Source organism: Natrix helvetica (assembly GCF_964273705.1).
Source record: "Natrix helvetica genome assembly, chromosome: 5".
In the NCBI taxonomy this organism is placed as follows: domain Eukaryota; kingdom Metazoa; phylum Chordata; class Lepidosauria; order Squamata; family Natricidae; genus Natrix; species Natrix helvetica.
Genome location: NC_138551.1, coordinates 5,686,848 through 5,713,174, shown reverse-complemented (window position 1 = coordinate 5,713,174; position 26,327 = coordinate 5,686,848). Strand labels below are relative to the sequence as shown.

General features: G+C 46.4%; 1 protein-coding gene across 4 annotated transcripts in view; it reads right to left on the bottom strand.

The window, feature by feature from the left end:
- DVL3 (dishevelled segment polarity protein 3) overlaps positions 1-26,327 on the bottom strand; it is a 90,942-nt gene that overhangs the window by 31,237 nt on the left and 33,378 nt on the right. For all 4 annotated transcript variants that reach the window (XM_081956050.1, XM_081956049.1, XM_081956052.1 and 1 more), the window contains exons 2-9: positions 21,569-21,638; positions 15,996-16,117; positions 13,001-13,107; positions 11,588-11,723; positions 9,815-9,908; positions 7,997-8,066; positions 6,373-6,512; positions 1,859-1,935 (exon numbers count right to left, since the gene is read on the bottom strand). In XM_081956050.1, the coding sequence (XP_081812176.1) occupies positions 1,859-1,935; positions 6,373-6,512; positions 7,997-8,066; positions 9,815-9,908; positions 11,588-11,723; positions 13,001-13,107; positions 15,996-16,117; positions 21,569-21,638 (816 nt within the window). The remainder of the gene's footprint in view (positions 1-1,858; positions 1,936-6,372; positions 6,513-7,996; positions 8,067-9,814; positions 9,909-11,587; positions 11,724-13,000; positions 13,108-15,995; positions 16,118-21,568; positions 21,639-26,327) is intronic.

The window sequence follows — 26,327 nt, the reverse complement described above, 5'->3', positions numbered from 1 at the left end:
GTAATGGAGGGAGCTCCCGTGACTTGTCCCAGCTTCTGCCAACCTAGCACATAAAAAATGCCAGTAGAAAAATAGGGACCACCTTTGGTGGGAAGGGAACAGCGTTCCGTGCGCCTTCGGCGTTGAGTCATGCCGGCCACAGGACCACGGAGACGTCTTCGGACAGCGCTGGCTCTTCGGCTTTGAAACGGAGATGAGCACCGCCCCCTAGAGTCCGGAACGACTAGCACGTATGTGCGAGGGGAACTTTTACCTTTAGAGATTCTCAGTCATTCAGTTCATGGTTGCCCCAAAGGTGCTTTTTTAGGAGGCCACTGGACATTCTTGTTTGTTTTGTTTTCTTTTGAAGACGTTTCGCTTCTCCTCCAAGAAGCTTCTTCAGCTCTGACAGGATAGTGGGGAATGGAAGGATTATCCTGTCAGAGCTGAAGAAGCTTTTTGGAGGAGAAGCGAAACGTCTTGAAAAGAAAAAACAAGGAAGTCCAGCTGCCTCCTGAAAAAGCACCTTTGGGACAATCATTTGGGGGGATTAAGGTAGGACACAAGAGAGAAGCCCTTCCTGGGATCCCTTCTGGTGCTTCCTCTTCAGCAGACCTGTGAAACCTTTGAGAGATACAACCTAGGTCCTAAGGAGAAATTTCCTGACAGTGAGAACAATTAGCCAGTGGAACGGCTTGCCACAGGAAGTTGAGGGAGCTCCATTGTTGGAGGTTTTCAAGAAGAGATTGGACAACCTTTTACCCGGAATACAGCTAGTCCTCGACTTACAACAGTTCATTTACTGACTCTTCTATAGACTAAGGCTGGTATACCTCCAGCACTCTCAGCAATCCTGATGGACACAGGTAGTCCTTGACTTACAACAGTTCCTTTAGTGACTGTTCCAAGTTACAACGGTACAGGGGGAAAAAAGTAACTTATGACCATTTTTCAGAGTTACGGCCTCTGCAGCATCCCCATGAACAGGCGTTCGAAATTCAGATGCTCGGCAATTGTTTCATACTTACGACCGTTGCTGTGTCCCCAAGGTCACCTGATCCTCTTTTGTGACCACCTGACCAGCAAAGTCAACGGGGAAGCCAGATTCAGTTTACAACCGAGTGACTAACTTATCAGCTGCAGTGATTCACTTAACAACCGAGGCAAGAAAAGTCGTAAAATGGGGCAAAACTCACTTAAATGTCTCGCTTGACAACAGAAATTTTGGGCTTAACTGTGAGTATAAGTCAAGGACTACCTGTAGTATAGTCTCCTGCTTGGGCAGGGAGGTTAGACTAGAACAGGGGTGTCCAAACTTGGGAACTTTAAGACTTGTGGACTTCAACTCCCAGAATTCTGGGAGTTGAAGTCCACAAGTCTTAAAGTTCCCAAGTTTGGACACCCCTGGACTAGAAGACCTCTAAGGTCCCTTCCAACTCTGATGTTTTGTATACTGTATAGCAAGTAGTTACAGCAGCACTGAAAAAAATGACTTATGACCACTTTTCACAATTATGACCGTTGCTGCATTCCCATGAACACACGATCCAAAATCCAGACATCGGGCAACTGACTCACTTTTATGACGATTGCAGTTTTCCCAGGGTCATGCAATCTCCTTTTACAACCTTCTGACAAGGAAAGTAAATGGGGAAACCAGAGTCACTTAACAAACTCCATGACTAATTTGAGAACGGAAGTGATTCCCTTAACGTGGCGAGAAAAGTCGTAAAATAGGGCGAAACTCACAACACATTTTCTTCACTTAGCCACAGAAATTTTAGGCTCAATTGTGGTCGTAAGTGGAGGACTACCTATACATCATTCAAGCTTGCACCAAAAGGAAATTGGGACCCAGGAGGCCGAAGGGAGGACCTACCCCGGTTTGTGCACAATTTCTCTCAGCACTCGTACGGCATCGTCATTGCTCATGTTCTCGAAGTTGGTATCGTTCACCTGCAAAGATAAATCAAAGGTGAAAGAGGATGAGGTAAGAAGACATGGTCAGAAAAAGACTTGAGGCTGGATAAAACAGTATCCCCAACTTAAGGTTAAAGGTAAAGTAAAGGTTCCCCTCGCACATATGTGCTACTCGTTCCCGACTCTAGGGGGCGGTGCTCATCTCTGTTTCAAAGCCAAAGAGCCAGCGCTGTCCGAAGACGTCTCTGTGGTCATGTGGCTGGCATGACTCAACGCCGAAGGCGCACGGAACGCTGTTGCCTTCCCACCAAAGGTGGTCCCTATTTTTGTACTTGCATTTTTACATGCTTTCAAAGTGCTAGGTTGGCAGAAGCTGGGACAAGTTACGGGAGCTCACTCCGTTACACGGCGCTAGGGATTCGAACCACCGAACTGACAACCTTTCTGATCGATAAGCTCAGTGTCTTAGCTGCTGAGCCACCATGTCCCTGTATCCTCAAGTTAGGTTATGTCAAGGACGCATGCAACCAGAACCACTCATCGACAGCCCTAAGTAAATATTCTATTGTTGATCACCTATATTACAGGAATCTTCTATTCCCTATCTTTCCTTGGGGAACAGCAGATAGAGTGCTAAGATTTGACCACAGGCATTTCCTCCCACAAACATAGTCTAAATTTGAATGTCTCTACTCCCCCTAGAGGAGCCCCCTCCCTTTCAGCCTCCCAACACAAAGCAGAATGGGGGTGTGGCCGGCTCACGACAATCAACTTGTCACGGGACAATTCGACAAATCAATTATTTGAAATAATTTTAGAAATGTTTTAATTTTTGTCATTTGCATTTCATTCTGTCCCTCCTTTGGCATCCTTTCAATGATTCTATTTCTTCTATATAGCAACAGCAATAGCCCTTAGGCTTCTATACCGCTTCATAGGGCTTTTACAGCCCTCTCTTAGCAGCAGAGTCAGCCTCTCGCCCCCAACAATCTGGGTCCTCATTTTACCCACCTTGGAAAGATGGAAGGCTAAGTCAACCTTGAGGCGGTGAGATTTGAACTGCTGAACTGCTTCTAGCAGTCAGCTGAAGTAGCCTGCAGTACTGCAGTACTCCACTGCGCTACCTCAGCTCTCTATTTATATTTGCGTAACTCTTGTCCCATGGCAAATTGGCTGCAGCGAGTTGCCCGCAGCAAGTTCTCCTAGATCAGAGATGGCGAAGTTTTTCAGCACCAAGTGCCAAAAAGGCTGCGCAGAAATATTGCCGGCACTTGTGCAAGGTCATCGGAGCCCGCGCTCTGGAAAAGCCAAAACTTCCGGGTTCTACCACGCATGCGCAGACACCAATCAGCTGGCCGGTGCATATGCGCGCAATGTTTTTTGGCATTGCCCCACGTGCGAAGGACAGCTGCTCATTGCGCACGCATGAAGACCGGGAAGACAAACGGGTAAGGCCATGCATACCAGGCAACATGGCTTCGTATGCCATTTGGGTATGCGTGCCACAGGTTTGCCCTCACGGCCCCAGATCCACACCAGGTCAAACTTTTCGGAGCTTGAAAGCTAAGCACTGATGAGAATATCTGAACAGGAGACCACCTTGAAATGCCAAGGATGTAAACTCGGATAGGAAGTTAAGAAAACTCCCATTCCTGAAGTCACCAGGAAGTGACCTTGATTTGGGACTTTATTTTTACTTTCCCAGACCCACCTGGGAAATCCGTATCTGCTTCCAGATTAATACTCTTTCACCCTTGCTGGTCAGCCCACGGACTACATGCTTCTGAAGCTATCAAAATGACACCGCTTATACAAGTTTTCACAAGCCAAGAGCAGCCGCAAAAGGCAAATGAGCCATCGCTGTTTCATGCCTTGGACACAAGTCACCAACAAAAGATGGAAGAGTCAAGTCTTCATCCCCACGTTCACACACAATTGTTTCTCAACCTTGGCAACTTTAAGAGTTGCGTGGACTTCAATTCCCAGATTTCCCCAGCCAGCATGGCAAGATTGGCAAAAATGTTTAGTAATATGTCTACCAAAAGTTGGAAACGTAATCAGACCCCAGGTACGTATTATCATATGTGATGGACCCGTATGAAAGCAAGAAAATATTGGAAGAAAATGCATACTTGGTTGGAAAAGATGATTAAGCAAAATATAGATCTGAAACCAGAAATATTGTTGTTGGCTAAAATGCCGGAAGGTTATGATAAAGGGACTATATATTTAGTTTTGCATGTACTGACAGCAGCAAGGATTGTATTTGCTCAATATTGAAAAAAAAGGAGAACACTCCATCAGATGAGGATGTAATTCAGAAAATATCACCTTGTGCAGAGATGGATAGATTGACTTTAAAAAGAAAAGACACGGAATATTATTTGACATGGAACAGATTTCATGAATGGTTAGAGATAAAGAGGTAGAAATTAGATGAAGAAAGATGAGTGTTATGTATGAACAAATTTATAAATATGCTAATTTAGTAAACAGAATTATGAATAAGCTAATATAAAGAAGGAACAGAGCCAAAAGTACTCTGTTATATTATTACTATTGTTGCCTGTATATGTGTTAATATTTCATTTTGTTTTTTCTTCGTTTTTCTTTTGTAAATAATATACCCTGACTGTCATGCCTGTAGCCATCTTTCCTTTTGGATCTTTGGCCTGCCACATTTTCTATTATTCTACTAGGCATTTTTCATTGTAGGAAAATGGGAGGGGTGGATTGTAAGAGTCAGATGTGATGTAGTCATAACATTCTAGAAAGCCAAGGTCATCCTTTGGCTCTGCACCTGACCAGAATTGGAAGGGTGGAACTGCCAGCATGGCAATGGGAGATTGGACCATGTGATGGACAATGTTCCCTCTAATTTTTTTTCGATGTGAGCAGAAAAGTATAGTGTTTGAGTGGCACATTTTCATGCCTGAGCACCCGAATTTTTTTCACAGATGTCACCTAAGACAACAACGAAATCAGTATTATTTGAAACTCAAAGTTATGTTTCTTCAAGGTACCCGCTTAATTCAAAGTGTTATATAATATCAGTATCACTTAACAACGCTCCTGCTTACAACCAAAATGTTGGCTCAGAAACTCTGGCATTTGAAGCACGCAACTCTTAAAGCTGTCAAGTTACAAGACCCTTGCACCCCTAACCCTTTAGGGAAAAAAACCCCCAGGGGTCTTCAAACCTGACAGCTTTAAGATTTGTGGACTTCAACTCCCAGAATTTCTCCTCCAGTCCTGTTGGCTCAGGAACTCTGGCATTTGAAGCATGGAAGTCTTAAAGCTGTCAAGTTACAAGACCCTTCCACCCCTAGAAAAAAAATGCAGAGCTCTTCAAACCTGACAGCTTTAACACTTGTGGACTTCAACTCTCAGAATTCCTCCTCCAGTCATGTTGCAGCGACGTCATCTGCGTGGATCTGCTCCATCTCTTTCTTCATTGTGGGCAGGGCTGCTGCTGAAGTTGCCGACGAGTTGCCACCAGAATAACTGCTGCTACCTCCTCCTCCTCCAACAGCACCACCAGATTTGCTCCTGAGCTCAGCGCTGGGTAACCCGTGCCCACTCCTCCTCCTCCGTGCTTTTGAAGAACCATGAGGCTTTTTTTCCCCCTGCTCCCTCCCCGCCTTCCTACTGTCTCCCGCAGCCTCATGGCTCTTCAAAAGCACGGCGGAGGAGGAGGAGGGGGCAGGCAGGGGTAACCCAGCGCTGAGCTCAGGTGCTCCGAGCAGAGGGGAGGCGCCGCTGCCACGCGCGGAGATGCCGGCTGGAGCTTTGCCGGCTTCATCTCAGCCGCAGCGCCGGGCGGCAAATCCGGCAGTGCTGCCTGTTAGAGGAGGAGGAGGAGGAGGTGGCAGCAGTTCTTCCGGTGGCGGTGGGGGCTTTGGGGCTTCACAACTAGCCTCAGTCGCCCCGTGCTCCTCAAAGCAAGTCTGGGGAAGTCCTTTGCAGGCGGCCCGTTCTAGCTGCCTGCAAAGGACCTCCCCAGCTTCCAAAGCCTGTGGCAATAGAAATCACTGCGCGGCAGTTGAAAACTGCTGCGCGGTGTTTTCTTACCACCTGCGCGCTAGCGCAGCCGCGCACCTTAGAGGGAACGTAGGTGATGGACTTGTGGTTGTAGGGGGCAAGATCTTGAACTTTCAACTGGGTGGGGGAAACCTGGAAACTTTCAGATTCAGGTTTTCTCTTCATAAATTGGAACTTTGAGCAATACTTTGCCTTGGACTCTTGATTTACTTTTGGATGCTATTTGGAACCCTGACACTGTCAATACACTGTATTCAAAATGTTTATGAAAAAAAGTCATCATCCAAACACCTTAAAAATGGCCAGGGTTCCCCAACACTGTTCTTACACAAGTCCAGGCACGAGCAAAGCACCTGTTCTCCTCTTTTAACTCACTTAGGTTTCTTATCGATCCCCTGAACATGAGCTCAGGTGTTCCATAAAAGAGATTACCTGCAGCAGCATGTCTCCGGGTTCAATCCTTCCATCAGCCGCCACAGCACCTCCCTTCATAATGGAGCCAATGTAGATGCCTCCATCACCGCGTTCATTGCTTTGCCCAACGATGGAGATGCCCAGGAAGTTGTATTTTTCTGCAAAAAAAAAGGGGGGGTGGTTATAACCAGAGTTTCTTGGTCTATTCAATCAAGAAACGATCATTAGGTAGTCCTCAACTTACTTACCTGTGGTTGGCCTACAGCAGGGGTGTCCAAACTTGGGAACTTTAAGACTTGTGGACTTCAACTCCCAGAATTGGACACCCCTGGCCTACAGGTTCTGCTGAGTAATGAAAATATACCATGATTCTGAACTCAATTCACGTTCGCAATGCTTACAGCAAAGCTTCTCACAATGCAGTAAAAGGAAGAGGTAGAGAAGAATATGACTGCACTCTATATCAAATCATTTCAATGTCGAACTCTTAAATCCGTAAAAGGAAGAGCATTAGTCCCTGAAAGCCAACAGCTCATTCCCAGAGCCTGACTGAACCATAAAGCTTATTGTGCTGAATAGTTGTCAAAATTCATGAAACTGAGGTGAGCAAGCGTGTCCATTGGGGGTGCAGATCAAAGAGCCAAGATGACACAAACCACTTTGATGATTACCAATTGGTTAATATATTAAGAATTAATTAACCATCCGAAAATAAAACGTTACTCACTTTATAAGACCACATCCAAAGTTTATGATCTTGGTAGAGTGCAAAGAGAAGTGCATCATGTTCACGACAGGGGACAGATAAGCTAACAGGAATCATTTAGTAACCGCTCAGCACTGAAAAAGTGACTTATGGCCGGGGGTGGGATTCAGCCAGTTCGGACCGGTTCAGGTGAACTGATTCCTCCAACGATCAGCTGAGAGCGAACAGGTTCGCTCCAACGAACAGGTGGTCCCGCCCGCCTTCCGCTGCGCTATACCGACCTAGATTTCCTTTAATAATAATAATTTATTAAATTTCTAGACCGCCCCCTCTCGCCGGAGGGACTTTTTGTTTGAAACCCAGCTGATAGGCGCGGCAGAGTGAATTTTACTCACCGGGGCTGCCGTAGTAGGTAAGTTTTTGAGCTGTTTTCCAATGCACTGCAAGCATGCTCAGCAATCGGGTGGTTACACTGGTTGAATCCCACCACTGCTTACGACCACTTTTCACACCTACGACTGCCTGCAGCATCCCCACGGTCATCTAATCGAAATTCAGACACTTGGCAACCGACTCATATTTACGACGGTTGCAATACCCCGGGGGTCACGCGATCCCTTTTGCGACTTTAGGACAAGCAACGGGGAAGCCGGATTCACTTAATGAGTGCCGTGATTCGCTCAACGACTGCGGCAAGAAAGGTCGCAACATGGGGCAAAACTTAACTTGTTGCTTAGCAGTAAAAACGTCGGGCTCCAATTGTGGTCGTAAGTTGAGGACTACCTATATTGGATCGGGAGAATTAAAAAAAAAACCTTCTCCACAAAGCCTTCTTTCGTGCGGAATTGTCACTTCACAATGTTCAACGGGTTATCTTCCTTCCGCCAGACAAGTTCTACCCCTGGGCCCATTTCCAAGCAGCCAATTTAAACTCACCCATGTTGAGTGTAACGGTGATGATATTCAGCGACATGGTGGAATCGGTGATGCTGCTAAAAGACGAAGACTGCAAAGAAAGGAGAGGGTGAGATAAGAACATGTGGACTCACTGGTCCAAATTGACAGATGGGAGTTTTGGTCCCTCCACTAGGGAAAGGATGGGGATAAAATACCCGTCGTGGCTCTTCCTACAAATTTTTCAGAAGGCAGGCCTGGCCCTAACACTCACAAAGCCGTTTAAATAACAACAGAATAACAGAGTTGGAAGGGTCCTTTGGAGAGCTTCTAGTCCAGGGGTATCAAACTCAAGGCCCGGGGACCAGATGCGGCCCGTGGGGCCAGCCTGGAAATAGCAAAGGAACAGTCCGCAGTGCCTCTGCAGCAAAAATGGAGCTTGGGAGCCCACTTCACAGGCAGAGCACTCGTGCCCCAACAGGCAACCCAGCCATGAGTGACGTCAAGCTGGACACACCCCCTGGACACGCCCACCCCACCCCCCTGAGGTTAAACAGAACCCTGATGTGGCCGTCAATGAAATAGAGTTTGACACCCCTGTTCTAGTCCACCCCCTGCTCAAGCAGAAAACCCTATCCTTCTCTGCACTCCAGAAAGAGTGCAGAGAAGAGCAACAAAGAGGATTAGGAGACTGGGGATTAAAACATAATGAAGAACGGTTGCAGGAACTGAGTATGTCTAGTTTAATGAAAAGAAGGACTAGGGGAGACATTGTTCCAATATCTCAGGGGTTGCCACAAAGAAGAGGGAGTCAAACTATTCTCCAAAGCACCTGAGGGTAGAACAAGAAGCAATGGGTGGAAACTAATCAAGGAGAGAAGCAACTTAGAACCAAGGAGAAATTTCCCCGACAGAACAATTAATCAGTGGAACAGAAATTGCCTCCAGATGTTGTGAATGCCCCAACACTGGAAGTCTTTAAGAAGATGTTGGATAGCCATTTGTCTGGAACGGTATAGGGTTTCCTTCCTAGGCAGAGGGTTGGACTAGAAGACCTCCAAGGTCCCTTCCAACTCTGCTGTTCTATTCTATTCTATTCCAGACAAATGGTTATCCAACCTTTTCTTAAAGCACCCCCAATCTCTGGAGGCAAGTCGTTCCACTGGATAATTATTCTAACTGCCAAGGAAATTTTTTCTTAGTTCTAGGTTGCTTCTCTCCTTAATAAGTTTCCATCCATTGCTTCTTGGAGAATTGCTTGACTCACTCTTCTTTGTGGGAGCCCCTCAAATTTTGGAAGACTATCATGTCAACCTTAATCCTTTTCATTAAGCTAGACCTACCCAATTCCTGCAACTATTCTTTGTATGTTTTAGCCTCCAGACGCCTAAGCATCCTCGTTGCTCTTCTCTGCACTCTTTCTAGAGCAGGGGTGTCAAACTCAAGGCCCACGGGCACTTAAAACTGGCCTGTGGGGCTGTCCTAGAAATAACAAAGGACCGGCCCGTGGTGCCTTAGCAGCCAAAATGGGGCGTGTGAAGGGGAGCATGCGCCCCACACATACACCACGCTTTTGACCTGGACGGCCTCCTGCAGCCAAAACAGGCTGCGGGGGGCTCGTACACGCCGCCTATGCCGCATTTTGGCCAGCATCTGGCCTTTGAAGAAATCCAGTTTGACACCCCTCTTCTAGAGTCTCAAAATCTTTCTTATTTCGTGGTGACCACAACTGGATGCCGTATTCCAAGTGTGGCCTTACCAAGGCCCTTATCAAGCGATATTAACTCTTCACACGGTGTGGATCCTGACCCACTGTCCTTCACACTGTACCATCCCCAACCGCCCAGTCAGGCCTCTCACCCTCTCAATTCGGGCTACTTTCTGCTTCCGCCGCCGACGTTTGTGTCGCCTCATGAGGCGCGAGGCGCTGCTTTGTTCTGTAGAGCTGCTGAACCTACAAGACAAACAGCAGAGGAAGAATTAGAAGCCTGCTTCGTCAGGAAGCAGTAAATAAGTTGCGACGAAGGACATCACGTTTGGGCTCTTGGGTGAGAACTTAAAAGAGTCATTCAGTGTAACCATTCAGGTGTAGCTAAAAATGGATCTTCCAATAACTCAAATCTTACCTTACAGAGTACAGGCAGTCCTCAGCTTACAACCACAATTGAGCCGAGGTGGCGCAATGGTTAAGAGGGCAGTACTGCAGGCTATTTCAGCTGACTCCTAGCTGCAGTTCAGCAGTTCAAATCTCACCAGGCTCATGGCTGACTCAGCCTTCTGTCCTTCTGAGGTTGGTAAAAATGAGGACCCAGATTGTTGGGGGCAAGAGGCTGACTCTGTAAACCGCTTAGAGAAGGCTGTAAAAGCACCATGAAGCGGTATATAAGTCCAATTGCTATTGCTATGTTATGAGAATGTATGTATGTGAGAATGTTAAGTGAGTTTTTTTGTCCCATTTTATGATTTTTCTTGCCACATTCGTTAAGCAGTTGTTAAGTGAGTAAAACATTTGTTAAGCGAATCTGGCTTCAACGGAGTCAGTTGTCAAACATCCAAATGTAAACCATGTGGCCATGGGGATGCTTGATGGTTGTAACTGTGAGAAACATTCATGAGCCACTTTTTTTCAGTGCTGCTGTAACTAAGTCACTAAGGGAACTGTTGTAAGATGAGGACTACCTGTAAGATGTTACAAAGGGTGGCCACTGCAGCAGCGAAGGCTCTTCTTTGGGATCCCAAACGTTGGCGTTCTTTGACCAATGGGATTCGAAGTAGGACCCTCTTTATTTATTTAGCCATGCTGGCTCAGGAATTCTGGGAGTTGAAGTCCACAAGTCATAGAGGGGCCATCATGCCCCACCTTTCCCTTAGTAGGATCTGTGTCCACAGGCAATCTGATGAATAAACCTGTTGCAGATGGTCCTTGACCTACAACTACAATTGAGCCCAAAATGTCTGTTGCTAAGTGAGACATTTGTTAAGTTTTGCCCCATTTTATCTCTATCTTTCCACAGTTGTTAAGTGGCTGTTAAGTTAGTCTCACGGTTGTTAAGTGAATCTGGTTTCCCCATTGACCTGGCTTGTCAGAAGCCACAAAAGGTGCTGACGTGATTTCTTTCACCCTCCTCTTTCCTTCGAAGTATTAAACTTTTTTTTAAAAAATCAAAACTTTTAAATACATCTTTATTTTTTACTCTGTATCTTAAGCTAACTCACTTTTTTCAATGGCGTTGCAATTCCGAATTATCCCTAAACAAACCGTTATTGTATCATCCGCAGAAGCAAAAGACCGTCATAAATACGAGCTAGTTGCCAATTTTGATCACATGTCCACGGGGGATGCTGCAAGTCGCCAGCATGAAAAACGGCCGTAAGGCATGATTTTCAGTGCGGTTGTAACTTCAAAAAGCAGCTAAACGAATGATCGTAAGTCAAGGACTACTTTACCTATACTTTACCTGTACTTTAGCATATGAGGTAAACCTGACCATCTGGAACTTATTCGATAAATCAGCTGAATGCAGGGTTCAATCCCAGCCCATATCAGAGAAAATCCTCCATCATCAAGTCGGAAAGAAAAAGCGACCAACAGCATCATTTACAAGAGTCATTTCACCTCGTTCTCTTCCTTACCTGCTGGTGGAATCATCCTCATCGGAATCGAAGAAGCTGGTGGTCTCCAGTTCACTACTCATCAGGGTGGAGGAGCTTTCATAGCCCCCCAGTTCCCGCCGCCGGTCCCCCTTGGTCATCCCGTTCACCCTGGGGGCTGGAGGAAACAGAGACGGAGACTTTTTCTTTGTGGAAAATTATGTACTTTGTGAAAAGTACAAATTAAACCAGCTGGTTTTGCTTATTCACTCTTTCTATTACACCTTCTGTGTCGGGATGATAAGGCAATGCATGTCGTAATAGGACAACTTGCCACGGCCAACTCACTCCAACTGTCTCACTGCATCTGACTCGCCACACCCAACTTGCCACAGGACAATTCAATGCGGGATAACTCCAGAGGGACAAGTAGAATCACAGCTCACTTGCGGCACGTTGGCCACAACGAATTGCCCACAGTGAGTCAGCCTGGACAAAATGGCCAGGGAGAGATGGTTGATGTGAGTCAGCCGCAGTGAGTTGTCCTACACCAGGGCTGTCAAGCCCCTTAGATCTGGCCCATGGAAACAGCAAAAAGTGCCGCGTGTGGCCCTCCCATGCTCCGTTTTTTGCTGCAACGGCCTCCTGTAGCCCTCTGCCAGCACAAGACAGAGCTCCCGTGGCCCTCCCGTGCTCCATTTTCGCTGTCAGAGCATTGCCAAAACAAACTACTAGGAAAAGTGGCATTTGATCACACAAGTGACATCAAGCTGGCCACCCCCGATCCTGGCCACGACTCCCCCGGACCCCCCCCAAGTCAAGCACAACCCTGATGCAGCCCTCAATGAAACCAAGTTTGACACTCCTGTATGTGGCCTGTTGAGGTTGGGTGAGCCTTTTCTATTTTAATTCCAAAATAAGCACCCCATGAGTAGATCAGTCAGAGAGGAAGGTGTGCGTGTGTGAGTCAAATTCACCACGTCTCACCTGGCCTGCTGAACTCAAGCGTGCATTTCCCTCACCCTGCGTGGCTACCTTGTAAGCCCAGGAAAAGGCCCAGATCTTTGAAGGAGACCCAAGCTGGATTAAAAATATATAATCTATTTCCACTTCTAATATTTATTGGATTGATAAGGCCATCCAAATCAAAGAACGGGACTCTGGGTAAACATACAACAGCAACAAATAACCAACCACAAAATAAAGCAAAACAGAATCATAAATGGTCAAAACATTAGACCATATATTAATATGAAACACAGAAACAAAAACAAAAAACCAACTCAAACGTTAAATTCACCCAGTTCCCAAACTCACCAACTGCATTTTAGCTTATCAATTGGAGGGAGAAATCCAGCCTCAGGGATAAACTGAGTAAATTAGGATTCAGCACAAGGAAACATGTTGTGCGAACACAGCCACAGTTTTTATTTCCGGGGGGGGGGGAATCCTCACCGTGCTCGGGACCCTCCTTCCTGCGAGGCCGTTCCCTCTGAACCGACACCACGGAGTCTGTCTCTGTCTCATTGTCCAAGTTCTCTCGGCTTCCTCCACTATTTGGGCTGCAAGGCGAAAAACGTGTATTTCACTAGGTAGTATAAATCCCAACCAATGAGTATTTCTGTTCTAGGCAAGCTGCCTGTCAGGCCTAGAAGCCATCTTTTGCCTTGGGCCTTCAGACCCGCCACGTTTAATGCTGTGGGAAACTGGGAGGCGGGATTATATGGAGAATGGAAGATATATAGTCTAAATAACATTCCTTTCTCAGAGTCAAGGACATCTTGCCCTGCACCTGGAGTGGCGTGACTGGGAGGCATCTCCAGTTGGTACGGTGCCTGATTGGGCCGTGGGATGGATAGGTGGATTCACTGCCCCCCCCCCAGCTCTTTCCCAGGCTCCCACTGGGGCTTCCCTGCCCCCTCCTTCCTCCCACTGCTGACACGCCCCCATAGGCATCTCCCGGCTGCTCTCTGCTGCCCCCACAGGGCAGGTGCGGGAGAGCATCCAGGGCCAGTGACCTGAGGCCGGCCCCTCCGTGCTGCCAGCGGAGACCTGGCCTCAGCAGTTATGGCAGGGCTGCTCGTGGCTCACGAAGGCCGGGTTGGTGCAGGCGGGGCCCGGACCTTCAAGGGGGACAGCCGTGCAGCCCGAGAAGTCCGTCCTCTTGCTGGGGAGGGGGGGGGGCACGCAGGGTCCTGCCACAGGGCCCACTGGAGCTGCTTGTAGCACCTGCTGGTCTGGTACCCCACGGCCCTCTTCAGCCGCTGCTTGGACTTTCGTTTGGGTGGGGAAAACCTGGAAGCTTTCAGATTCGGGTTTTGCCCAGATGTGCCAACATGACATCTCTAATAAAATGGAACTTTGAGGAACCTCAAGCCTCGGGGTCTCCTTTCGTTGTTGGTGTTACTTGGAACCCTGACACTGCCATCCAGAAGTCCTGGCGGCCAACTCAATCATGCAACAAACACGGAAGCCACTCTGGATCCCACCACTTCACCCTGCACAGCAGGGATGACACGCCCATCTTCCCCGCCCTCGTGTTAAAAAGGAAACAAATTAAATAGTCCTCGACTTACAGCCACAACGGAGCCCAACATTTCCATTGCTAAGCGAGACAGCTGTCAAGTGAGTTTCACCTCATTTCTTGTTAACGGAATCACTGCATTTGGAAAGTTACTGTGTTTCCCCGAAAATAAGACAGGGTCTTATTTTCTTTTGACCGCCCCGCCCCCAAAATAAGCGCTTGGCCTTATTTTCGGGGAGGTCTTATTCTTTTTGAGGTGCAGGAGGCAGTGAGCACGGTTACCTAATGGCTGCTGCTGTGTGGCAATATTTTCAGGGAGGGCTTATTTTCAGGGGGAGGGCTTATTTTAGTGCATGCGCTCAAAAGCCTGATTGGGCTTATTATCCGGGGAGGTCTTATTTTTTGGGAAAACAGGGTAGCAACACGGTTTGCTCAGTGAATCTGGCTTCCTTGTGGACTTTGCTCATCAGAAGATGATCCCATGACTCTGGGGGACACTGCAACCGTCATAAATATGAGCCAGTTGCCATGCGTCCGAATTTGGATCACGGGACCATGCGGATGCGGCAATGGTCGTAAGTGTGGAAAACAGTCGTATGTCAGTGCCCTTGTAGCTTTGAACGGTCACTAAATGAATGGTTGTAAGTCAAGGGCTACTTATAAAGCCACTGATTCAACTGTCCAAGAGTCTTCTCCCAGATCTTCGATATATGAGCCACGGTGGCGCAGTGGGTAGACTGCAGTACTGCAGGCTACTTCTGCTGCTTGCCTGCAATTTGGCAATTCAAATCTCACCAGGCTCAAGGTTGACTCAGCCTTCCGTCCTTCCGAGGTGGGCAAAATGAGGACCCAGATTGTTGGGGGCCATAGTCTGACTTTGTAAACCGCTTAGAGAGGGCTACTATGAAGCAGCATATAAGTCTAAGTCAGTGAGTCTCAACCTTCCTAATGCCGCGACCTTTTAATACAGTTCCTCATGTTGTGGTGACCCCCAACCATAAAATTATTTCATGTTTTGCGTATTTTTTTGAAAATATGTGTTTTCCGATGGTCTTAGGCGACCCCTGTGAAAGGGTCGTTCGACCCCCAAAGGGGTCCCGACCCACAGGTTGAGAACCACTGTTCTAAGTGCTATTGCTATATTTAAAAACTGGTGTCAGATTTGGTATCCAACGAGGAAATCCATTGGTAATGGATCCATGCAGATCAATGTTAATGAAGTGTTAGTGAAGTGTTAATAGCACTTTATAAGGCCTTGGTAAGGCCACACTTGGAATACGGCATTCAGTTCTGGTTGCCAAGATGTAGAAAAGATGTGGAGACTCTAGAAAGAGGGCAGAGAAGAGCAACAAAGAGGATTAGGGGACTGGAGACTAAAACATATGAAGAACGGTTGCAGGAACTGGGCATGTCTAGTTTAATAGAAAGAAGGACTAGGGGAGACATGATAGGAGTCTTCCAATATCTCAGGGGTTGCCACAAAGAAGAGGGAGTCAAACTATTCTCCAAGGCACCTGAGGGTAGAACAAGAAGCAATGGGTGGAAACTAATCAAGGAGAGAAGCAACTTAGAACTGAGGAGAAACTTCCTGACAGTTAGAACAACTAATCAGTGGAACAGAAATTGCCTCCAGAAGTTGTGAATGTCCCAACACTGGAAGTCTTTAAGAAGATGTTGGATAGCCATTTGTCTGAAACGGTATAGGGTTTCCTGCCTAGGCAGGGGGTTGGACTAGAAGACCTCCAAGGTCCCTTCCAACTCTGATATTGTATTGTATTGTAATGTGCCACCGACTCGAGGGACCTGTCCATGCAACCTATATTGCAAAAAAGGCCCAATATTTCCAGGCTCGAACTGTTCCGCATCTCAAACACAGCAACTTTCTGCTCACTCCAAAGCTTCTCATTGCATTGCTGCATGACTTACTGAAACGAAGGAGGCCTGGAATCTCCGATGCCTCCAGTTCGCTCAATGGAGGGTGGCAGTTCCGGCTGGCTTTCGGCACACACGGACCCAGCATCCGAATGAGATCCCTCGGCGGACACGAGCTGGAAGGAGAAAGGTTCACAGAAGATGGGTCAAGTGGGAGGGTGTAAGAATTTTTTTTTTCCTTTTGAAGAGACGGCAAGGCAAGGTTCTTGCAAAATATTACTAATACATGGATGGTGTTATGTAGTTGGGTAATGAAACGTTTGCAAGGAAACAGCCAAGTTCAGAGAGTGTTCTGACCTAGGCTTCCCAAGAGCAGGAAGCAAACTCCTTCCCCCTTTTATTAATTCGCTGTGAATTCTGCTCCTTCACATCCAGCAAAGTCTTTCAAGGGAGGATTTACGGTCACAGACCTTATCTGGCTTTGAGAACTGACAGGCTGAGATCTGCAGAACATGGTAAGGAGCCTCAGAGAGTCACGGACCAATGAAGCGAACTAATGGTCTCCTGCAAACTCCACTCCCCTGTCGCTCCTCTTTTATTTCCTCTGGGAGGGGCCATTCATCATCCACCTGTGGCCTTACTCCCAAGTCGTCCCTTGTTCCTTAGTTATTCCCTTCGTCTGGCAACTCTGCACATGCGCACACTGGGAACAGGCTCCAGCTGTTCTTCTGCCTCACTGATGTCTAACTCTGAAGGCAGCTGATAACTGTCAGACGGCTCTGGCCCCCTCTCTGCCTCCGACACAAAGCCCTCCAAGAGCCTTCCCCAGACTCCAGGACTGGCCCATCTTCCTCCCCAACCCTCCTCACTCTCCGAATCTGATGCCAGCTCTGCTGGGAGGCCACAACAGAGAACACCAAGAATCCCAAGGATTCCACAATCCTTCCCCTCCTTCCTTTTATCACTGATGATGTTACCTAGCTGGGTCATAGAACATCTGCAAGGAAACAACCAAGCTCAGAGAGCACCAAGGACCCCAGAGTCCTAATTCTCCTTCTTCTCCTTCCTCTTCCTCCCCCCTTCTAGCCGTGATGATGTTACGTAGTTGGGTCAAGGAACGTCTGCAAGAAATCACCAGAGAGCACCAAGGACCCCACAGTCTTCTTCCTCCTCCTCCTCCTCTTTGTCCTCTTTTGCCTTTCTAGCCCTGATCAGATGTAGCATTCAGCCGGTTCGGCCCAGTTCACCCGAACCTGTAGTGGAAAAATCATGGGTGCCCTGGCTTACGTCATCCTATTTAGGCATATTTTTGAGGTCTTGGCACACGCACGAGCAAAGCACATGCGCGGAAGGCCGGACGCATGCGTGGAAGTGGTACAAACCAGTGGTAACAAAATGTGAAACCCACATCTGATGGTGATGTTACCTAGTTGGGTGACAGAATATCTACGAGGAAACAACCCAGTCCAGAGAGCACCAGGGATCTCACATTCCAACCCTGAGCTACAAATATTCTCTTCTATAACTAACAGAAATGCCTGGGAAATAAAATGCCTGGGGAAAAAAATTACCTCTCCTTCTACATTCGTGTGCAAGCTCTATTAAAAAATCCTCCATGCCATGGCATCGCATGGATACCCACTAAGCCCCCATTAAGGAATACCAAGCAATCCCAAGCAGGGTGGGAAGTTTTCTCCTCCAAGGAGACCTTAAGCCTCCCTTTCGATCTCTACACTTTTACAACGTTTTTGTGTGTGGCTTCTCGATTTGCATGGGATTAACAAGTTGGCATTCTTCACTGCACCGTACAATCAAACCCAGACGGTCCTTTTGTTAAAAAGTCACCCGCGAACAAGAAAACATTCACAGGGCGAGCGGGGTTTAACTGCAGAGAGTGTAATGGCTGGTTGTGTCTCTGCAACTTCCTATTCTCTCTCTTTTTGCAACATCCCTTTCCCCCCCCCCCCCAAAAGGCTTGGTACATCTCCTAAGTCATCACTAATCAATGATTCATGGTGGAGGGAAAGGGGGGAGGAGGGGAGGGGAGGAGGGGGAGGATCTAAGGGCCTTCAGATTGTAAAGATGTAAGGACAGCAAATGTATAGTCTTCAATGTACTTTTTATTTTGTGTGTGTGTGTGTGTATGTGTATGTTGCATTTGTGCTGATAAATAAAGGGAGACTAGTATAGATCTATTTCAAGATATTTAGCTCTCATCAGCTAGCTATACCCTTACTGGGATTCGAACCTGGGCTGGAAGGCTCCTAGGGTGGAGCTGAAAGGCAAAAGGGAAGCAGTATGCTGCCTCCCATATTTGGGCACACCAGGTGCTTTGAACACTTTATATGTATATGTATATAAACAGAGTTGGAAGGGACCTTGGAGGTCTTCTAGTCTAACCCCCTGCTTAGGCAGGAAACCCTATAACACTTCAGACAAGTGGCTACCCAACACCTTCTTAAAAAGGTCCAGTGTTGGAGCATTCACAACTTCTGGAGGCAACTTCTGTTCCACTGATTAATTGTTCTCACTGTCAGGACGTTTCTGCTCAGTTCTAAGTTGCTTCTCTCCTTGAATAGTTTCCACCCATTGCTTCTTGTTCTACCCTCAGGGGCCTTGGAGAATAGTTTGACTCCCTCTTCTTTGTGGCAACCCTTGAGATATTGGAAGACTGCTATCATGTCTCCCCTAGTCCTTCTTTTCATTAAATTACATTACAATACATACAATAGCAGAGTTGGAAGGGACCTTGGAGGTCTTCTAGTCCAACCCCCTGCCTAGGCAGGAAACCTTATACCGTTTCAGACAAATGGCTATCCAACATCTTCTCAAAAACTTCCAGTGTTGGGGCATTCACAACTTCTGGAGGCAATTTCTGTTCCACTGATTAATTGTTCTCACTGTCAGGAAATTTCTCCTCAGTTCTAAGTTGCTTCTCTCCTTGATTAGTTTCCACCCATTGCTTCTTGTTCTACCCTCAGGTGCCTTGGAGAATAGTTTGACTCCCTCTTCTTATGTCGGGACAAAGAGTTTGCTTCATGCTCTTGTGAAGCCTCGGTCAGAGCAGATACCAAGCCTGTGCAGCCTTTTCCTCCTATCGGAGGACATATAAGCCAGGTGAAGAACAAGGAAATCACCCCAAGTTTACCTTCCCCACAACCCATAATGTCCTCTGCTTCCTCCTTCCCATTCAATCACCTTCCGTCCTCCTACTTCCTTCGTTGGGTTGCAGTTAACGTCAAGTGAGCAAGGTTAAGCAGCCAATCCAACATGAGGCTACATTCAGGCAACCTGCTGAGCCAGTCGGACACTGGACAGGTAAACAGGTGGGATTATCCTGTTGTACGTAAGGCAAAGGGGTCCAGCTACGCTCTTTTTTTCCCTTCCTTCCCAACACAAGGAACGGAGAACAAAAACAGCACATACTATTATGATGGCATAAGACTAAAAGAACCTACAGCATGCGGGCCACCTGCCCGAGCTGGGAAGGGGAGCGTGGGTGGGCTAGCTGAAAATCAGCTGCCCAGCGCACGCACGAGATCGGGCAGGTGGCACAAATGCATGAGCTGGGCAGCTGATTTTTGGCTGGCCCACCCACACTCCCCTTCCTTTCCCAGGAGTCTCCATGTGATGCCAGGTAAGTATAGAGCTCGCGCAGAGGCTCCGGGAGGGCGTTTTCAGCCTCCGAAGAGCCTCCGGGGAAGGCCATTTTCACCATCCCCAGGCTCCAAGGAAGCTTTTGGAGCGAAAAACAGGCCCACCGGAAGTCGGGAAATGGGCCGTTTCCACCCTCCCCAGGGTCCCAAAAACCTGTGCGCGGTGCTGGGTGCTGATTAAATTCTTGTTGTGCGCATATATGCTTTTGGCACCGAGACGAAAACCATTCACCATCACTGGCATAAAACAACACCTTGCAAGTAATCCTTGACTTACAACCTTTCGTTTAGACTTACGACGGCACTAAGAAAAAGGGACGTATGCCCATTTTTCACACTTAACGACCGTGGCAGCATCCCCATAGTCACGTGATCAAAATTCGCCCACTTAGCAACTGGGTGATATTTATGAACATTGCTGTATCCTAGAGCAGGGGTGTCCAAACTTGGGAACTTTAAGACTTGTGGACTTCAACTCCCAGAATTCCCCAGCCAGCCATGCTGGCTGGGGAATTCTGGGAGTTGAAGTCCACAAGTCTTAAAGTTCCCAAGTTTGGACACCCCTGCCCTAGAGTCACGCGATCCCTTGTTCCCAACCTTCTGACCAGCAAAGTTAATGGGAATAATAATGGGAATAATGGAAAGTTATTCACTTAACAGCTGTGGTGAGAAAGACAGACCACACAATGGGCCCAAAATCACAATTGTCTCGCTTAGCAACAGAAATTTTGGGTTAAAGTATGGTCGTACGTCAAGGACTACCTGTATGATGTGGCAAAAAGCCCAGGGTCATCTACTGTATTTTCCGGAGTATAAGACGCACCTTTTTTCCTCAAAAAAGAGGCTGAAAATTCGGTGCGTCTTATACACCGAATACAGCATTTTTTGCCTCCCGAAGCCCCGCCCCTTCACCAAAATAGCTGTGCATACCCTTATGGAGGCTTTCAGAGAGCTCCCGGGGGCTGGGGAGGGCAGAAATGAGCAAAAAAGAGGGCCGTTTCCCTCCCCCCCCCCCCCAGCCCCAGCAGCACTCTATAAGCCTCCGTAAGGCTATGCATGCAATTACTTTTTTTAAAAAAGACCCGTTTTCGTGAAAAACTGCTCCCTTTTTGCTCGTTTTTGCCCCCAACCCCCAGGAGCACTCTGCAATCCTCCCCCAAGCCTATTCATGCCTTTTTAAAAAAAGAACAGACCCATTTTTGTGAAAAACGGGCATTTTTGGGAGGTTTGCAGAGTGCAAAAACTGTTTTTTCCCTTTTGGAAAGCTGTTTAACTGATTGATGAGAATTAGATTGATCAAGTGCTGTGCCAGCAGAAACAAAGTCTTAGGTGCTGCGTAATGTCAGCAATTTCCTTCTCCAGCACATGGATAAATACACCTGGAAACATCTACCTAGCTACCTTCTCTCTCTCTCTCTCTCCTTCTCCCTACCTACCTACCTACTGTATTTCTCTCTCTCTTTCTCTCTCTCTCTCTCCCTCTCCCTCTCCCTACCTACCTACCTACCTACTGTATTTCTCTCTCTTTCTCTCTCTCTCTCTCTCTCCCTCTATCTACCTACCTACCTACTGTATTTCTCTCTCTCCCTCCCTCCCTCCCTCCCTACTGTATTTCTCTCTCTCTCTTTCCCTCCCTCCCTCCTTCCCTCCCTCTATCTACCTACCTACCTACTGTATTTTTCTCTTTCTCTCCCTCTCAATCCCTCTATCTACCTACCTACTTTTTAAAAAAAATTGCCTCTTCAAAACCTTGGTGCGTATTATACTCCAGTGCGTCTTATACTCCGGAAAATACGGTAGGTGAAACGGGCTGTGCAGACATTCCATAAATAAATCAATTGCCCCATCTTCAAGGGAGGAACCTCTTTTAGGTCAGGGAAAGAAGCCCCGCGGATGAGGCACGCTGAATTGGCATCAGAACCGCGGAACACGAGAAGCATACGAAGATACTCCGTCAAAAATGCTACTTACCCACGACACCACTCGCCCGTTGAAGCAGGGAAGCTTTGCGTTGTCGTCTGAAATTTCCTCTTTCACAACCCTGTTTTTTTTTAAAAAAAAGAGAGAGAGAGAAAGCAAAATGACATGATGTTGCACAAAGTATTGTTAGTGAGATAAGCGTATAGCGAGAACACAGGAAGAAAGTTGGAGGAATTGGGTAGGGCTAGTTTAGAGAAAGGAAGGATTGGGGTGACAGGATAGCGCCATGATGGCAAACCTGTGGCACACATGCCAGAGGTGGTACGCAGAGCCCTCTCTGCTGGCATGAGCGCCGTTGTCCCAGGTCAAATCTCCGTGGCCTTTATTTTATTTATTTATTTATTTATTTATTTATTTATTTATTGGATTTCTAGACCGCCCCCTCTCCCAGCAAACGACGAAAAGAGAAGCTCACGAAAGGAAAAGATCTCACCTCTTGCGACCGCTGGCAGTGTTGAGATGCTCTGCCTCCCACCGGCCAGCTGATCTTTGAGTCTATGCATGCGCATGTCCACGCATGCGCATGTCCACACGTGCACTTTTGCACGTGCGCATGCACCTTTGAGCACTGGGTGTCTAAAAGGTTCGCTGTCACTGGGATAACATATTCCAGTATTTTGAGAGGTTGCCGCAAAGAAGAGAGCACAACGGATGGAAACTAATCAACAAGAGAAGCAACCTAGAATTAAGGAGAAACTTCCTAACGGTGAGGACAATTAATCGGTGGAACTGCTCGCCTCCAGAAGTTGTGAGTGCTTCATCAGTGGAGATTTTAAGCTCCTAGAAGACTTCTGAGGACCCTTCCAGCTCTATTCTGACTCTCCCCCCCCCCCTCTCTCTCAACGTATCTCACGTATTCTACGGTGTCTCCAATATCCTTCAACATATAGAGAAAGACCTCATGCTGGCAAGAGAAAATGCTCTCAACGTGGCCCAATACTTGGCAAACGTCATTTCGTTTCAATCTCATTTATTTTGCATAGTTCTTGATGTGCTATGTTTTTATGACCTGTTTTAAACCCGTTACATTTCAATTTCCAGATCCTCCTGACTCGAAGAAAGAAAAGAAGTGTTTCTATTTTTTTTTTAATGTCACTAATCTCTAGAGATGGAAAAGTAAAGGCGCTTTCAAGTCAAGCTCAGTGCTTAGGGACTATTTATGAATTTACTAGGTGATAACCTGGCGCTGTCCGTGTATTTATTTATCCCAACCCTCCTTCCATGAACGTCGCCGCAATTTCTAATGTTGGATTTTCCCCCTTACCAGAGGGAGCCCCCTTGTGGAGTACTGTGAAGCCGTTAGCATGGCAACTCCACAGCGCTGTAAAGTAGAAGCCATTTTAAGGCAGTACGGTAGAAGCCATTTTAGGGCAGTACGGTAGAAGCCATTTTAAGGCACAACAGGCTTTATCTTAATAGAACACACTCCCCGAACACACACACATTGATAGATGATAGATAGATAGATGATAGATGATAGATAGATAGATAGATAGATAGATAGATAGATGATAGATAGATGATAGATGATAGATGATAGATGATGATAGACAGATAGATAGATAGATAGATAGATAGATAGATAGATAGATAGATAATCATATAGATATATAGATTGCTGATAGCATTACTGAAGCAGTGGGCCTTTTTTTGTCTTTTTTCTGGAACATTTTTCACCTCTCCAGTCTAGCCTGGGATTCTCTCAAATAAACCTATTTATCTTCTGAAATCCATCAAGCTCAGCAGGCGCTACAGCTAGTTAACCAGGGTGGATAAAAATCAATGATTTTTTTTTTTTAAATAAAATCATATTATTTTGGTTTAATTTAATAAATTGCTTTTGGAGCAAAAAAAATCAACCTAAAGGTAGTTTTCTATTTAAGATACATTAATAATTTAGTTTATTCAGCATGAAATGGAGCTTAGTTACATAGCATGAGTGTATATTCTGCAAAATTGGGACTGTCGGTGAGTCAACAGCGGGTCAGAGGAGAGAGATGAACAGTTGCTCTGCAAAAATGATTTAAATCGAGTTGATTTAAATCAAGCCTTTTTACTCGTGATTTTAAATCATGATTGAAATCAAGTCCACCCTAGAGCTAACACACGTAGACAGAAAGGAAAAGAGATAAACTGGAAAAAATAATAATAATTAAAAATGCATTAGTTACCCCTAGGGGACCGAATCCCATCCCCATACAAAACTCGAAGGGTTACAGAAGGGGTCTTTGTTTCCCCAGAGACAGAAGGTCCTTTGAAGGGTCAAGAGGAGAAGCAGCTGACAATTGAGAAGAGGGTCTCCATTAGCTTGCTTGCCTCCATCCAACCCCACCACCACCACCACACACACACACACCGCAACCCGCTTCGGCTTTTGTTAAGGAAGACTGTCAAATTGGGCCCGGCTCTGACTTCAACAGCAGGCCATCCCGCCAGTGCCAAAACTGAGTTTTTGAGGCTTTGAGGAATGTGCTTTGCAAGCAGAAAAGCTCATTCCTGCAAGAACCTCAGCTCAGCAAGAGGGCAAGGAAGGAGGAGGGAAAAGGGGGGGATGCCGAGGGCATTTTCCTCTCCTGCACACCTAGGAGGAAAAAAAAAGGATCCACCACCACACAGGTTACCCAAACCACAACTCCGTCATTCTCCAAACGATCGCCAATCTAGTGGAAACGGAAATACGTGGTTTATGGCAAAGTTAATTCAGCATATATATTTTTGTTTTACTCTGCCTCTACAGGATAGACGTCAACTTGCTTGAGAGGTGGTCCTCGACTTACAATTGTTCGTTTAGTGACCGTTCAAAAGTTACCGCGGGGCTGAAAAAAAGTGATCCGTGACCGGTTTTCACACTTACGGCCGTTGCACTTATCCCTGGGATTGAAGGAAGTTAGCACCCCACCCCTCTCCTAGAAGAATGAAATGTTTTAGGAAACATTAAAAAGGCAGAATATTGTATGTATTTCCCTGGATGAGAAATGGAGAAATATATTTTTAGGCAGGAAACAGACTCACTCTTAATAGTTCCCTCCACCCACCATCAATGGGCCATTAAGGCCCGAGCCAGTCTATTCTACATAACAAAGATCTACCCCTTCAGACAGAGCCATTTCATTGCCCTTCTTTGCATCACCCAAGATTCAACCAAACTTAGCACACAGACAACCTATAAAGCTAGCTATGACCTCTGACAGCAACCAATCAGGATACACTTCCTTCCTGTGCCCCAGGAAGTTCAAAGCCCAGAGAGGGCATAAGACCCAGGGACTCTCAGCATCTCTTCCCTTTTTCACGCAGGAGCTCCAAGGCATGTGATCCTGTCCACCATTAAACCATCTTTCCAAACTGCCTCCATGTTTCCAGTGTCTTTTTCCCTACTTGGAACTGAATGCAGATGGACTTTTCTTCCATCAGGATCAAAATTCAGATGCTTGGCAACGGACTCACACTTATGACGGTGGCATTGTCCTGGGGGCATGTGATCATCCCCTATTGCGACTTTCCGACACACGCCAAGTCAACGGGGAAGCCAGATTCCCCTAACGACAGTTTGTCCACTTTAACAACTACCGTGATTCGCTTAACAACTGTGGCAAGAAAGGTCGTAAAACGGGCCAAACTCGCTTAACAAGTGTTTCACTCGGCAGCAGAAATTTGGGGCTCAATTGTTGTCATAAGTCGAGGACCACCTGAATCTGCGTAATTATTTTCTTCGAGCGCGATGCTTGGGCTGCCTTTCTCCAAAATCAAATACGACAACTCTGATTGGCTTCTCAGCTACTTTCTTCTTCTTGAAAAAAATCAAAGGAAACTTGTCCCATCTCTGTGCAGAAAATCCACTCCAATTTATTTTCAGATCCCGTTAAACCAGCCACCTTTTCTCTTTGACCAGTGAGATGACTTAGCGGGAAAATAAGCAAGATTTAGGGCAAGCTAGGCGAGAGGTTGTGCACTATGGCAACTTTAGGACCTGTAGACTTCAACTCCCAGAATTCCTGAACCATGCAGGCTCAGGAATTCTGGGAGTTGAAGTCCACAGGTCCTAAAGTTGCTATTGTTATCTACCAATCGGCTGGCTAGCCTATTCCTATCATAGAAACCCCACATAGCATGACGGCCATTTTAGAGGATGTTGTTTTCCCCACAGGGTGAATAAAAATAGATGATTTTTTTAAAAAAAATAAAATAAAACAGTTTGTTACAAATTTAGATTTCTTTTTAAAAAAATTATCAAATTTATTTTAATAAAATGCTTTTGGAGTAAAAAAATATATCCAAAGATAGTTTTCTATTTAAGGTACCTTAATAATTTAGTTTATTCAGCATGAAATGGAGCTTAATTATCTAACAAGGCTGTGTATTCTGCAACATTTACATTTTGGGTAAACTCATTCAATGAATCCAAGCTCTGCAAGCTAAATAGAAAATTTAAAAAATTTCATTTTGAAGATTTTTAACTACCAGCAAGAATGAGTCCTTATATTGAAGGGATCTTGGAATCCTAGTGGACAACCATTTAAATAGGAGCCAGCCGTGTGCAGCAGCTGCCAAAAAAGCCAACACAGTTCTAGGCTGCATCAACAGAGGGAGAGAATCAAGATCACGTGAAGGGTTAATACCACTTTATAAGGCCTTGGTAAGGCCACACTTGGAATATTTGCATTCAGTTCTGGTCGCCACGATATAAAAAAAGATGTGGAGACTCTAGAAAGAGTGCAGAGAAGAGCAACAAAGAAGATTAGGGGACTGGAGA